This window comes from Pseudorca crassidens, chromosome 5, assembly GCF_039906515.1.
Source record: "Pseudorca crassidens isolate mPseCra1 chromosome 5, mPseCra1.hap1, whole genome shotgun sequence".
Lineage (NCBI taxonomy): Eukaryota > Metazoa > Chordata > Mammalia > Artiodactyla > Delphinidae > Pseudorca > Pseudorca crassidens.
Genome location: NC_090300.1, coordinates 34169310 through 34185582, shown reverse-complemented (window position 1 = coordinate 34185582; position 16273 = coordinate 34169310). Strand labels below are relative to the sequence as shown.

General features: G+C 36.1%; 2 protein-coding genes across 5 annotated transcripts in view; both read left to right on the top strand.

Moving 5' to 3' along the window:
* NCK1 (NCK adaptor protein 1) overlaps positions 1-12505 on the top strand; it is an 83224-nt gene extending 70719 nt beyond the window's left edge. For all 3 annotated transcript variants that reach the window (XM_067737723.1, XM_067737724.1, XM_067737725.1), the window contains exons 3-4: positions 9065-9777; positions 11810-12505. In XM_067737723.1, the coding sequence (XP_067593824.1) occupies positions 9065-9777; positions 11810-12004 (908 nt within the window). In that variant the 3' untranslated portion in view covers positions 12005-12505. The remainder of the gene's footprint in view (positions 1-9064; positions 9778-11809) is intronic.
* Positions 12506-12646: 141 nt separating this feature from the next.
* The window catches only part of IL20RB (interleukin 20 receptor subunit beta), a 41059-nt gene continuing 37432 nt past the window's right edge, over positions 12647-16273 (top strand). For both annotated transcript variants that reach the window (XM_067737727.1, XM_067737726.1), the window contains exon 1: positions 12647-15706. The gene's annotated coding sequence lies outside the window, so the exon portion shown is untranslated. The remainder of the gene's footprint in view (positions 15707-16273) is intronic.

The following is a 16273-nucleotide window of genomic DNA, read 5'->3' as shown; positions in this document are numbered from 1 at the left end:
ATGCAGGGGACATGGGTTCGAGCTCTGGTCCGGGAAGATCCCACATGCCACGGAGCAACTAAGCCTTTGTGCCACAACTACTGAAGCCCGCGCACCTAGAGCCCGTGCTCCACAACAAGAGAAGCCACAGCATGAGAAGCCTACGCACCACAATGAAGAGTAGCCCCTGCTTGCCGCAACTAGAGAAAGCCCTCACGCAGCAACGAAGACCCAGTGCAACCAAAAATAAATAAAATTGATTCTTTAAAAAAAAAAAAAAGTTCATACGGTTTTGACTTGCATTTCCCTAATGACTCATGATGTTGAGCATCTTTTCATGTGCTTTTGGTTATTTGTACATCTTCCTTGAAGAATTATTTATTCAAGTCCTTTGTCCATTTTTGAGATAGGTTGTTTTCCGTTTTGTTCTTAGGTTCTAAGAGTTCTTTATATATGTTCTGGATAGAGACCCTTATCAGCATTATGATTTGCAAATATTCTTTTCTAATTCTGTAGGTTGTCTTTTCACTTTCTTGGTAGTGTCCTTTGCACAAGTGTTTTTTATTTTAATGAAGTACAGTTTATCTTTTTTTTTTTTTGGTGTCAAATCTAAGAATCTGTTGCTATATCCAAGGTCATGAGACTTTTCCCTGTGTTATCTTCTGAGTGTTTTAAAGTTTTAACTCTTATATTTGGGTCATCTATCCATTTTGAGTTAATATTTGTATGTGGTATGAAGTAGGAATCCAACTTCGTTCTTTTGCCTGTGGATATGCAGTTGTCCCAGCATCATTTGTTAAAGAGACTATTCTTTCTTCCATTAAATGGTTTTGGCACCCTTCTCAAGGTCAAAGTCAAAATATATGGAGCAACTGGAATAGAATTGAGAGTTATTTCAGAACTCTCAATTATTTTCCATTGGTCTATTCCTCATTCCTTTTATGCCAGTACTACACTGTTTTGAGTACTGTGGCTTTGTAGTAAGTTTTGAAATTGGGAAGTGTGAGTCCGTCAACTTTGTTTTCCATTTTCAACTTTGTTTTGGCTATTTGGGATAACTTGCGATTCCATATGAATTTTAGGATCAGCTTTTTCCATTTCTGCAAAAAATAGGGTGTTGGTACTTTGATAAGGATTACATTGAATCTGTGGATCACTTTGGATAGTATAGGCATCCCTTGGTATCTGCAGGGGTTTGGTTCCAGTACCCCCTGCAAATAACCAAAACTCAAGGTTGCTCAAGTTTCTTGTATAAAATGGCATAGTATTTGCATTAACCTACACACATCCTCCTATATACTTTAAATCATCTCTCAATTACTTGTAATACTAATGCAATGTAAATTCTATGTAAATAGTTTCTGGTGCATGGTACATTCACATTTTCCTTTTGGGAATTTTCTGGAGTTTTTTTTCCCCAAATATTTTTGATCTGAGGTTGCTTGAATCCACAGATACGGAACCCATGGATACCGAGGGCCAACTGTATTGCCATCTAAAAATACTAAGTTTTCAAATGCATAAACACAGAATGGTGGCTTCCCTGGTGGCACAGTGGTTGAGATCTGCCTGCCGATGCAGGGGACACGGGTTCGTGCCCCGGTCTGGGAGGGATCCCACATGCTGTGGAGTGGCTGGGCCCGTGAGCCATGGCCGTTGAGCCTGCGCTTCCAGAGCCTGTGCTCCGCAACGGGAGAGACCGCAGCAGTGAGAGGCCCATGTACCGCAAAAAAAAAAAAAAAAAAAAACCACAATGTCTTTCCATTTATTTAGGTCTTCTTTAATTTCTTGCAACAATATTTTGTAGGTCAACAATATTTTGTAGTGTTTATTGTATAAGTCTTGTACCTCCTTGATTAAATTTATTTCTGTGTATTTTATTCTTAATGCTATTAAAAATTGAATTTTAAAAATTTCCTGTGACTTCCCTGGTGGCACAGTGGTTAAGAATCCACCTGCCAGTGCAGGGGACACGGATTCGAGCCCTGGTCTGGGAAGATCCCACATGCTGCGGAGCAACTAAGCCTGTGTGTCATGGCTACTGAACCTACGCTCAAGAGCCTGCGAGCCACAACTCCTGAGCCTACGAGCCACGACTACTGAAGCCTGTGTGCCTAGAGCCTGTGTTCTGCAACAAAGAGAAGCCACCACAGTGAGAAGCCCATGCACAATGAAGAGTAGCCCCGCTTGCCACAACTAGAGAAAGCCTGTGCGCAGCAATGAAGACCCAACGCAGCCAGCCTGAATGAATGAATGAATGGAAGGAAGGAAGGGAGGAAGGAGCCCAATAAGGTTTGGGGGGTTAAGAGCACAGGAAAAAAAAATTTCCTTTTCAGATTATTCATTGCTAGTATATAGAAATACACTGATTTTTTTGTGTTTTTGTATCTTTCAACTTCGCTAAGTTATTGGTTCTAGCTTTTTTGTGTGTGAATTCTTTAGGATTTTCTATATAAGATCATGTCATCTGTGAATAAAGATTATTTTACTTCTTCCTTTCCAGTTTGGCTATCTCTTATTTCTTTATCTTGCCTAATTGCTCTGGCTAGCACCTCTCGTACAGTGTTGAATAGAAGTGGTGAAAGAGGGCATTTATGGCTTGTTCTTGATCTTAGGGGAAAAGCTTTCCGTCTTTCACTACTGAGTGTGATGGTAACCATGGTTTTTTCATAAATGCCCTTTATTTTGTTGAGGAAATTGCCTTCTGTTCCTAGTTTGCTGACCATTTTTATCATGAAAGGGTGTTTTATCACTTTTATCATGAAAATCCCAAATTGCTACTTGCAGTACTTTTGTGGACATTTGCCAAGGGCAAAAAATTTGAGTTGCTAGCAGAGGTCAAACAAGGTGACCTCTCATTTCAGCTCTCATACTGAAAATCAGTGTCCTTTTTGCAGTTTAATGCCGTGTGTGTGTGTGTGTGTGTGTGTGTGTGTGTGTGTGTGTGTGTGTGTGTGTGTGTGATTTTACTGTTTAAAATGGTGCCCAAGCATAGTGCTAAAGTATTGTCTAGTGTTCCTAAGTGTAAGAAAGCTTTGATTTGCTTTATGGAAAAAATATGTGTGCTAGGTAAGCTTCATTCAGGCATGAGTTTATAGCGTTGTTGGCCATGAGTTCAGTGTCAGTGAGTCAACAATTTATATTAAATAAAGTGTCTTTAAAGAGAAACACACATAACAAAAATGTTGTGAACAGAGTATCCCCTAGAGCAGTGGTTCAGTATGCTAATTAAGTATTCATGGTCACCTTATAGAACAGAACCACCATGAATAACAAAAATTAACTGTTGAGTATATTTATATCTATATTCATACAGGAAAGGATATTGGTCAGTAGTTTTCTTGTGATATCTTTATGTCTTTGGTATCTAGGTAATGCTGGCCTCATGGAATGAGTTATGAAATGTTTCCTTCTCTTTTGGTAGAAGTTTGAGAGAAAAATGTTTGGTAGAATTCAGAAGGCAAGTTATCTGGTTCTGGACTTTTATTTGTTGAGAAGTGTTGATTACTGATTCAGTCTTTTACTTCAGTCTATCCACATTTTCTGTTTCTTCTTGAGTCATTTTTGGTAGTTTGTGTGTTTCTAGCAATTTTTTCTTTTCATGTAGGTTTTCTAATTTATTGGCATATAGTTTGTAGTATTCTTTTATTTCTGTAAGGTTTCTAGTAATGTCCCCACTTCAGTTCTGATTTTAGTAATTTAAGTCTTTTCTCTTTTTTTTCTTGGTCAGTCTCGCTAAAGATTTGTCAGTTTTGATATTTTCAAAGGTTTCATTGCCTCTTTGTTGTTTTTCTGTACTCTTTGTATTTTACCTCTGCTCTAATCTTTATTATTTCCTTCCTTCTGCTAGCTTCTGCTTGATCTTTTTTTAGTTCTTTAAGGAGTAAAGTTAGGTTATTGATTTGAGATTGATTTTCTTTTTTAATGTAAGCTGGTACAGCTATAAATTTCCCTGTGAGCACTGCTTTTGCCATAGCCTATAGGTTTTAGTATGTTGTGTTTTCATTTTCATTTATCTCAATGTATTTTCTAATCCACCTGTAATTTTTTCTTTGACCTACTAGTGGTTTGGGTGTGTTGATTAATTTCCACATATTTGTAAATTTTCCCATTTTCCTTTCTGTTATTGATTCTGAATTTCATTCCACTGTGGTCAGAGAAGATATTTTATATGATTTCAGGTTTGTGGTCTTTTGTTCTATCCATTATTGAAAGTGAGGTATTGAAATCTCCAACTATATCGTAGAACTGTCAATTTATCCCTTTAATTCTGTTAGTTTTTGCTTTATGTCTTGCCGCTCTGTTGTTAGGTGTGTATATATCTATAATTGTTAAATCTTCTTCATGGATTGACTTGTTATCAACATATAATGTCCTTTGTCTCCTGTAACGATTTTTGTCTTAAAGTCTTTTGTTACCATTTTCATGGAATGTCTTTTTGGATCCTTTCACTTTCAAACCTGTTTGCATCTTTGGATCTGAAGTTAGTGTCTTATAGATAGCATAGTGTTGGATCATATTTTCTTAATTCATTCTGCCAATCTTTATTTACCTTTTAGTCCAACATTTCAAGAAATTACTGATAGGAAAGGCCCTCTGATACTTTGCTGTTTGTTTTTTCTATATGTCTTATACCTTTTTTCCCCTCAATTCTTTTATTACTACCTTTTATAATTGATTTTTTTTCATATCTTAATTGAAGTATAACTGCTTTACAATGTTGTGTTAGTTTCTGCTGTACAACAAAGTGAATCAGCTGTATGTATACATATATCCTCATATCCCCTCTGTCTTGAGCCTCCCTCCCACCCTCCCTATCCCACCCCTTAGGTCATCACAAAGCATCAAGCTGATCTCCCTCTGCTATGCAGCAGCTTCCCACTAGCCATCCATTTTACATTTGGTCGTGTATATATGTCAGTGCTACTTTCTAACTTTATCCCAGCTTCCACTTCCCCTGCTGTGTCCTCAAGTCCATTCTCTACGTCTGCATCTTTATTCCTGCCCTGCCTGCCACTAGGTTCATCAGTACCACTTTTTTTAGATTCCATGTAAGTGCATTAGCATACGGTATTTGTTTTTCTCTTTCTGACTTACTTCACTCTGTATGACAGACAGAGTCCATCCACCTCATTACAAATAACTCAATTTCGTTCCTTTTTATGGCTGAGTAATATTCCATTTGTATGTATGAGTGATATCATCTTTATCCATTCATCTGTTGATGGACATTTAGGTTGCTTCCATGTCCTAGCTATGGTAAATAGTGCTGCAATGAACATTGTGGTGCATGTATCTTTTTGAGTTATGGTTTTCTCAGGGTATATGCCCAGTAGTGGTCTGGCTGGGTCATATGGTAGTTCTATTTTTAGTTTTTTAAGGAACCTCCATACTGTTTTCCATAGTGGCTGTATCAATTTACACTCCTACCAACAGTGCAGGAGGATTCCCTTTTCTCCACACCCTCTTCAGCATTTATTGTTTGCAGATTTTTTTGATGATGGCCGTTCTGACCGGTGTGAGGTGATACCCTCATTGTGGTTTTGATTTGCATTTCTCTAGTGATTAGTGATGTTGAGCATCTTTTTGTGTGTTTGTTGGCCATCTGTATGTCGTCTTCGGAGAAATGTCCATTTAGGTCTTCTGCCCATTTTTGGATTGGGTTGTTTTTTTGATATTGAGCTGCATGAGCTGCTTGTATATTTTGGGGATTAATCCTTTCTCAGTTGCTTTGTTTGCATATAATTGATTTTTTTATGATGCACATTTTGTTTTGTTCTCATTTCTTTTTCAGTGTGTTTAGTTTTTTTCTTAGTGATCACCCTGTGGATTACAATTAGCATCTTAACTTTTTAACAATCAAGTTTGAAGTAATGCAAATTTAGCTTCAATAGTATACAAAAGTCTGCTCTTTTATAGTTTTGTCTTTATACATTGTGTGCCCATTAACCTAGATTTGAAATTACCGTTTTATATATTTGCATCTTAAATCATATAAGAATAAAAGAGGACTTACAAGCTAAAAATGTAACTGGTTTTTATATTTACAGTGTAGCCACCTTTACCACTGTTCTTCATATGACTTTAGTGACCTTTCATCTCAGCCTGGAGGACTCTCTTTAGCGTTTTTTGTAGCACAGGTGTAGTGTGACAAACTCCTTCAGTTTTTGTTTACCTTGGGAGTATCTTAACTTCTTCAGTTTTAAAGGACACTTTTGCTGGACATGGAATTCTTTTTTTTTTTTTTAACTTTATTAGAGTATAATTGCTTTACAATGGTGTGTTGGTTTCTGCTTTATAACAAAGTGAATCAGTTATACATATACATATGTCCCCATATCTCGTCCCTCTTGCGTCTCCATCCCTCCCACCCTCCCTATCCCACCCCTCTAGGTGGTCACAAAGCACCGAACTGATCTCCCTCTGCTATGTGGCTGCTTCCCACTAGCTGTCTGTTTTACGTTTGATAGTGTATATATGGACATGGAATTCTTGATTGATACGTTTTTCTTTCAGCATCAGATTCTACCTTGTCCTTAGGGTTTGTTGTTGCTTCTTATTGTGGTTGTTTTGTTTGCTTGTTTAGTGACTTTTCTAAACTCTTTTTATAAAGTCTGTGTCATTGTGTGATCACACACATCTGTGTTCTTTTGCTTAGTTGTTAGCCAGTGTTTTGAAAGAGTTTTCTTAAACACGTGAAACCAAAAGAAAAGGAAAAAAAAACCTCTTTCAACACTTAGCCAGGCCATTTGCAACTCTTCCTTAGCCTTTACTTACTGCTTCTTCAGAGCTTGAAGGTCAGCAATAGGTGAAAGCTCAGGGTCTTCTCAGGCCTTTGCTGAACAAGTGCCGGTTCTGGCTATGTGTGTGGCTTTCTTGATTTTCTGGTATACACAGGGGCTTTTCAAAGCCCTTATTACCCCATTTGTGTCCTTACTCAAACTTTTCCTTCCTAGGATTTTTTATCTGTTTCTTATCCTAGTTGTTGTTTCTTCGACCAGTCTGCTGCATCAATTAAATGATTTCAGCAGAAAACATCCTAGCCCTGGGAATGCTCCAAGTCAGGTGAAACCAAGGCAAGTCATTGTGCCGGTCCTTCAGGTAGCTTCCAGATAGGTTGAAACGCACAATTACAATTCTTTGTGAATAAGATCTGTATTGTTCTGTCTGGCATTAGGAGTTCAGTTTGCTATCCTCACAGCCACCACTGATTTGGGATTTAAGAGATATTAGGCAGGCAGCTTAAAATGCTATAGTGCTCTCTTACTACAAAGCAGCAGCTTCTTTATTCCCTAAGCGTAGCTAGTTTTTATAAGTTTTTTACTAGATTCTGGAGTTCCGCAAAAGTTGATTTTGACGGTATTCGCCAGCTCATTGATTACTCTTTTGGAGGGATGGAACGCTAGAGTTCCCTGCTGTGCCAGAAATCCCTGATGTATGAATTTTTCATGATGATGATACATCATTAACCAGAAGGAAGGAAATTGGGAGGGAGGGAGTTAGTTGATTTATTGATCTTGGAGAGGTTATTTTTATTTGGACATGGAGGTTGTATTTGAGGTGCTGATGGTACATTCATTCTGTAGATGTCTAGTGACATTTGGAATTGTAATGCTTGAATTCCAGCTTAGAGCTACAAAGAGACCTTGGAACCTTCTATACAGAAGTTATAGAAAGTGAAAGTGTATGATTTCCTTGAAGCAGAGGCTAAGTCCAAGCATGGCATCTTGGGAAACACTTTCAACAAAGGAATCATTCACTTGTTCTTTCAGCAAACATTCACTTTGTTCCTGCTACTAGTATAGTTACTGCTAAGTGCTGGAGATACAAGGTAATAAGATCCAGCTTACTGCCCCCAGGAAACTCACTCTTACTAGATGGACAAGTAAGCAAGTACAATCCAATTTTATAACAAGGTTTAGAGGAACCCAGACAGAAGAACACAAGAATATTTAAACAGGTCAGTAGGGAAAACAGGAGACTCTCGGGGAAATTAAAGAAGGAGAAAATGTTGTACAGAGTTATCTGTGATCTTGGTTGCTGTATAGAGAGTTTGAAAAGACCGAGGGCTCTAAAAGGGACTAATTTGGCAGTGAAGAGATGACAAATTGAGTAGTTTTGGTGGAGATAGAGAACCAGATTATAAGGCGTTAGGAGTGAGTGAGTGGTGAAAAAGTTGAAGGAAAAAGGGAAGACAGTTTTATAAAGAATGATGTAGTTAAAGAACAATAGCAGAGTTGAAGTAACTTTATTTTGGAATAAAAGCGATCTAAATGTGTTTTTAGACAATAGAAGGGAGTGAGTGGGAGGGGAACAAGGATGGTCAAGAGTCCCAAAAAGAGGCAGGAAAGATGGTAGGTATTAAGAACCCAGAAGGATCAGAGGTTGGGAACTTGGGAGAAGAAAAAGAGTAAGGGTAATGAGAAAGAATTTTGAGATAGTGAGAAAGTATTTGAGAAATTTTACCTAGGAATGCCTTAGTTTTCAAGTGAGCAGCGGTGAAAATGCCTGACTAAAGTTGCTGTAGCATACATTTGTGATGATAGTACCATTTGGTTATTTTTTTCATTCTTTTAACAAATATATATTAAGCATCTCCTGTGTACTAAGCACTGTATGAGATCCTTGGGATTATATCCATGAACAAAGTCAGCAAAAGTCTCTGCTGCTGTGGATATATTATTTTAAAATAAACATGAGGTAAAATAAATAGAGCAACCTGGGTCTTGGGAACTAAGAAAGCAAATGGGAGGATTACCTAGACTTAACTACAATTTTATATTGCATGTAAAATTGTGATTTAAGTTACTATTTTATTTCTATACATCAAGTTAATAGAATCTCAGTTAATAAAGTAAGACAAGAAGAATATGGGTTTGCTGGAGCCTTTATAAGTCGTGAGGATGTAAAGAAAGAAAGAGAAAGAGTGAGAGGGAGGGAAAAAGGAAGGAAGGACGGAATTTGTTATCTTAGTTAAAAGGCTTGAAGGAATTACAGAATTGAAGATACTTTCTTAATAATGAATAAATTGGTGTTTTTGATTATCATTATTTTATATTCTCATTACCCTTTTTTATTTAAACAGGCATTGGAAAAGTGAAAAGAAAACCTAGTGTGCCAGATTCTGCATCTCCTGCTGATGATAGCTTTGTTGACCCAGGGGAACGTCTGTATGACCTCAACATGCCTGCTTATGTAAAATTTAACTACATGGCAGAGAGAGAGGATGAATTGTCATTGATAAAAGGGACAAAGGTGATCGTCATGGAGAAATGCAGTGATGGGTGGTGGCGGGGTAGCTACAATGGACATGTTGGATGGTTCCCTTCAAACTATGTGACTGAGGAAGGCGACAGTCCTTTGGGTGACCATGTGGGTTCTTTGTCAGAGAAATTAGCAGCAGTCGTCAGTAACCTAAATACTGGGCAAGTGTTACATGTGGTACAGGCTCTTTACCCATTCAGCTCGTCCAATGATGAAGAACTTAATTTTGAGAAAGGCGATGTAATGGATGTTATTGAAAAACCTGAAAATGACCCTGAGTGGTGGAAATGCAGGAAGATCAATGGAATGGTTGGTCTGGTGCCGAAAAACTATGTTACCATTATGCAGAATAATCCATTAACCTCAGGTTTGGAACCATCGCCTCCACAGTGTGATTACATTAGGCCTTCACTCACTGGAAAGTTTGCTGGCAATCCATGGTATTATGGGAAAGTCACCAGGCACCAAGCAGAAATGGCATTAAATGAAAGAGGGCATGAAGGTGATTTCCTCATTCGTGATAGTGAATCTTCGGTAAGTTGGTTTTCAAAGGTAAATGGAAATAGAACTCTGAGTATTAAAAAAATAAATAGAAGATTAGAGAAGTTAAGTGGCTTCCCTAAAATTAACCAGGTAGTATATTTGTTAAAATATGTAAAGTTTCTTAGTGAAAGTCAGTGTTCTTTCCAAGTGTATTTATTTTTAGTAATATATAGCCCTACCCTGGATTATTTAAAAGCCTTGTCCTAGTACTGTTGGTTTTGCCTTCCTGAAATATTTTCTTTTGCATTAAACTGAAAAATGGAGAAAATTGAACACTGGTTTCTTCACTGAGAGTAAAACAATGCAGTAGACTAAACTGGGAAAACATTTCTTAAATTGCATAATGGATACACTGTCATCCTTACAATAAAGGAAATCCCTGAATTTAAAAAATTGATATTTGGTTTTTTTATAAATTGCTTGTTTGGACGTTGGAATACACTATTACATACCTCAGAAACCCATTTGAACATGCACTCTGTATTTGAAGTGCATTTGCAATAAAAGATAAATTCTGTTCCAATACTAGTAAAACAATAAAACTGTAAAACCATAAAAATTGAATAAGAAAATAGTTTTGTGGGCTCTTTTGGGTACTATCTAGGATTTTAGAATTTGACAATACTCATTTCCCTTAAAAATGGCCTTTATTTTTCCTTGATAAAGGATATCACTACTTTTCCATGAGTAGTATTGGCTTTTTTTGTGTATATGTATTTGTACAAAAGTTAATGTATGATTGTATAGAAGGTTGAAAGAAAGAAAGAAGACCTATCTGTTTGAGTGGTGTGTGTGTGTGTTTAAGGGGTGAGGGGTGGGAAAGATGAGAGGGCGAGATTGAAATTAATTGAACTGCCTGATGTGAAGTTCAGGAAATGGGGGCCTGTACATAACCCCTCAGAAGGAGAAGGTGATTTATGATAGGGAAGAGTGGTGGGATTTGTTTTCTGTTAGGTGCCTGACCTGGCCCTACTTTCTAGGACAAGCAGTGGGCAGAAGGATTAGAAGGGAGTGACCCTGGAGTGGGTGGTAAATAACCATAAGATGTTTCCAAGAAACCCACTGCTTGAAACTTTGGCAGTAACTGTATAAGAGGTTGATATAGACTATTCAGAAGAGTGTAAGGTTAAAAAAAAAAAAACCTAAAACTTGATTGCAAAATACTGTGTATTTTCTTGTGGGTAATTAAGCATAGATATTATCCAAAATATACCATTACTTTTAGTAGTCGAATTTTTAAAGTAGAGGTCTCAAATAGGCATATTTCATTTGACCTGCACAGTGTTTTTAAACATTTGAATTCATTGTCAGTTTTTAAATATTGGGAGATTTAGTATAAGAATTTAGACATCAGATTTCCCTTTTAAAATTGGAAGGCCTATCAATACGGTTGAGCCGTATTCCTACAAGGCAACAATTGGCAGTTAAGTGGCCACCTCCTTTAGATTGGCCATGTACTGTTGTTTCCCCCTATATAGCCACCCTGGCCATTGTTTACATTTCTTTTTTGCCCCTTATAGGCATTTGAGTTTATGATCTCTTATTAGAGTTTAAATTAGTTCTCATTTTTGTGTCCTTCATCTTTGAGATTTCAGAGTATTTACTCTGTAAGACAGCTACTGTTAGCTACTAATTGAAAAGGGGTGGATGTCTTGGATTTTCTCCTATGTTTCTCCAGTAGTTTGAATGGAGAGAAGATAGTTTTTATGCTTCAGATGTTAAACTAAAGGATTTGCCCTGGTGTTAGGTAGAGCATAATAGTTAAGAGACTTAAGAGTCTGGCTGCTTCGATTTGAATCCTGGCTCTTTTGTTAACTAGATGGATGATCTTAGGCAACTCAGCTTCTCTTCAGCCTTGATTTTTTTTTCATCTGTAAAATGGGTTTGTTTTGAGGCATAAAGGAGATAATTCATGTAAATAATTTAGTATTGTGCCTAGTACTTAAAGTGCTCACATTTTAGCTGTTACTAGTTTAATATAAAAATGCTAATAGATGTCTTTCAAAATTTTTTTCTCTTTTAGCCAAATGATTTTTCAGTATCACTAAAAGCACAAGGGAAAAACAAGCATTTTAAAGTCCAACTAAAAGAGACTGTCTACTGCATTGGGCAGCGTAAATTCAGCACCATGGAAGAACTTGTAGAACATTACAAAAAGGCACCAATTTTTACAAGTGAACAAGGAGAAAAATTGTATCTTATCAAGCATTTATCATGATACTGCTGACCAGAAGTGACTGCTATACAGTTGTAATTCGTCATGTGAAGACTGAGAAAATATCAGTCCAGTCATGCTTGATTGGAAATTGCTGTTTCTAACTCTATATGAAAATTGACTATAATACATAAGTATTTTTATTATAACTCAGTTCATACATATATACTACATATGCCAAACATCTGCATAGAGCAATTCCTTATCCTTGGTCTTCTGTTTTATTTTTTTTTTTGCTCTTTTTCTCTTCGCTTCTAATATTAAGGTTTTATATTTTGAAAAAATGATGCAAATCGAAAGTCTTTATATGGAAGAATTTCTTTATTGCCTTTCCTTTATTTCCTTGTAAGGGCACCACCTTAGTTACTTCTGCAATGGTTCTGTTCATATAAAATTATTATATCAATTATATCAATATATGGCATATGCTAAAATAAATTTCTTGGAGAGTTGTTAATCTTTTCTGTGACTAAATAGCAATAATAAATGGAAAATTAGAAATTATTTTCAGGTATTATATTTGTCACAAGCCATTGTAAATATCAAGTATGTTGTGTCTGTCATTATTTTCCAAAATTCGTTTGTTTTCAGTGTAAAGCAAAACATACGGGACATAGGTTAGAAAACATATCTCGTACAATTTAAATTTACAACTGTTGGAAACAAAAATCTGTAAATTCCTAAGTTTTTTTTTGTTTTTTTTGGGTGCTTCTCTCTCATCTGGTTATTCAAGAGAACAAAACAGTCTCTGAGATATTTAGCTTTTCAAACTGTAAATGGATGCTCTAGTGTTATTTTTTTCCCCTAGTGTTATTTTACCAAAGCATCTTATTTTTGAATATGTTATATCTGTGTCAATATGAAAAAAGCTATGGCCAAAGTTTGAAGAAGTAAGAGGCAATGAGATACTTGGTTCTCCCCAACCCCACCAAAAAAAAAAATCAATAATTATCAGGCATAGTATTTCTACTATTCTCATTTTCTTCTTTCAGCTTTGAATTTTATTGACTGGGACACTAAAATTGATGTATACCTGAGGAAAAGATGTGATGTGCTAATGGTAAGGGAAAATTATTTTTAGAATCTTATATTTTCAGATGCTTCTATTAAGTTTTTGTTTATCAAGCAGAAGTTTGGGTGTATGGATGAGAGGCTACTGTAGCGTATTTAATCTATTTCTATACATCACAGAAGAAAACCAGTTATACTTTATGGTCACAGCTTTTCCCCCCACTATAAATTCTGGAGATTTAATTTAAGCAAAGTACTTTCAATACTTTAATAGAAAATACTTACTAAAACCACATAACTTAGTAAATAGTAGAAAGTCATGAGATTTTAAAAAATTTCCCCAATGCTGCCTACGCAAATGAATGTTTCCATTCTTTAATATGTTATGAACAGACATTTAAGACACGAGAATTACTGATTCTAAAATTGAAGTTGTCTAATTCATGAGGTTTTTGACTTTGGTTTTTTTAAATTTGTTTTATTTTAAATGTTTTTTTAATTCTCTAAATCTTCAGATCATTTAAAGACTTACATTGCCACTGGGTGGCAGCCCTGACTTCTCTCACTAAGCAATAGGAGTTAGCAAATATAGACATTGTACAATTTTCTGTCTTCATTACATCTGCTTTTAAATCCTTTTAGTTCATATTTCATTATCTTTCTCAGCCCCCTTTGTTTATTAAGATGATTATTAGTAGCCAAGTTTAATGGAAACAAAAGTCATGTATTCTTACCTTTTTTGCTGTAAAATCACTTGAATATAAATTGAGGAAAATAGTTTTAAAGTAGTTGTAAAATGACTAGGTAGCAAACATCTTCTTAATCTTAAACAAACATTTGATGATGCTTTCTTTTTATTTTCCACCTCTTTGTGGTCCCCACCCCCCAGTCTTCCTTATTTAAAAAATGGATTATTTGTTTAAAAAAAAAGGAGAGGAGCAACTCAATTACTACTTTGTATCACAGACATGAGCTATTTATAGCAAACCCTGCAGAGCTGATGTTAAGGATTTTGAGAAAGTAGCTAGGAATGGAGTAGCACTGGAAGCAGAATGCATATTTCTGTGCCATAATTAGATTTATAATAACTAGGGAATTCCTAGATAGTCCTTGTGTGCCTAATAGCTATTGTGTGCTCCTCCTATTATGTGATGAAACCTCACTGGGAACTACTTAATTTTCTACTTCAACATTTTATCAATTTTTTAAAAGTCTTAAAACCAATCTTTACATCAATGACTGTTTTTTAAAAGCATGAATTAATTTTCTTAAGAACTAGAACCATCTTAGAAAACATCTACATAGCTAGCTAGTAGCAGGACTTGTATTAGAAACCTTATTCCCAGCCTGATACACTCTATATTGTGACACATTGGCTTCTCTGTGCTTGTTTTTAGACAATGAGGAAAGTCCTGGGAAGAGCAGTATTACAGTAGTTTTCTTCCACCTGTGAGGAGATGCTTAACTATCAATTTAAATATTCATAACACACATAACCCTGCCCAACCCACTTCTACAAATAACTTCTCCAAAATCTTGGAAGAAGGTTTTTCAGAACTTTATATAAACTCAGTAACAAAAAGCTATTGCTGCTGTATCTGTTATTTGGTCATAAGTCCTTAAGTTCAGCTGAATACATATTCACAAACATATATTACACGTCTTTGACTATACACAGTAACACAGGCACCTGGCACTATTAAAGATGGTGTGTCACAGACATATCACTTAAAATCAGAAGGCCTAAGTGCAATCAACTGCCATTGCTGGAAGAATAAAAAGCCTAGCAGATGAGCAACTTGGATTGTTAGAATGATGTTATCCTCATAGATATGTGGATAGATCAGTGGCACATAAGTTATCTCCAGTGTTAATGCTTTAATTCTATCATCTAATCCAGAGATTGCGAGAAGCAGGGCCACTACTGTCTGTGTAGGTACATTGTGAGAATTAGGAAAAGGCACCTCTTCTCTGGGCAAGCCCGGCCACTTTTTTTGCTGTTGAGAAGTCCAAAACTCACCACCACTACCCTTCTCCCATCTTGCAAGGTGCCCTGTTCAGGATACAGCCAATACAGTTCAACCCACAATACTTAAAAAAGTAATGGTTAACATTTTAAAATTGGGAGATTTCACATAAAATCCAGAGTTCTGCTTTCCCCTGAAAAATGAGAAGCTGATAATACTAAATTTGAATTCCCAGAAGGCATCAGATGGTATGGATGCTTCCCTTATTTTTACCAATGCATATGGTTAAAAACAAAATTAAAAGTGTAAAAAAGGCTCTTTCCCAGCCTTTATTCCCCCTTAGTTCAAGTCTCCAAATGTAGTTACTGTTACTCCCTGTTTTTCCTATAACTTGGAGTTATCTGGAAACTTACCATTTTGCAGAAATGCTTCAAGTGCAATGTCCAAATCAATAAATTAGGAATGTAGCATTTCAGCATGCTTTAACTTTTCCACTTTAATATTTTGCTAGAAGAAAAGGAAATCCTTTGTAATCCTGTATTTATATACATCCTTTAACTGTTTTCAAATGGCTTCACAACTGAGGTTGCTTCTAACTTAAAGTACATTTGATACAGGATAGATGACATCCTCATTTTATGTTTTGAACAGCATCCAGTGAACTTTTTGAAAATGCCATATTACTGCTTCTGGGGAAAACCTGTATTTTATTCTACTGCAAGGCAAGGTAGGAAGCTCCTCTCTTCTGATAAACTGGTTCTATTGGTTTAGCAAGTTTGTATGACTCAACTCTGTCATCTTCTAAACTCTTACAGACCAAGCATGCTGTGCATACTCCACACCCTAGTTTTTTGCTGTTGACCTAAAACCAAATGACCAAAGAAATATATTTTTCTTGTTTACCAATGAGGGGCTCTTGTGATTTGAAAGTATACAGTTTGCTGAGACTTGTTTGTTTAATGAGTAGAACATAAACTGGGCTTGGTGAGGTTTTGAAGAGCAGGAGGAGGAGTTTTTGTTATTATTGGCGGTGTTCACGAAGGTAAATGTTTTAAACCACAGTGTCTTTTTGAGGGTATGTTTGTTGGCTGGAGCACTTTCATTATCTCAGATACTTCAGAATTGGCCTGATGCCTACAAAGGATTCACACAAACTTTTAATTTACCAGTTGGACTGGCTGATTTTCTAAATGTTTCCACTCAAATTACTTTTTTAAGCTGTTTTTAAAGCTTCAGGGAAAGCTGGTCTCAGTATTTTGAAATAATGTTGCAAATTTTATTTGTAGTTATAACT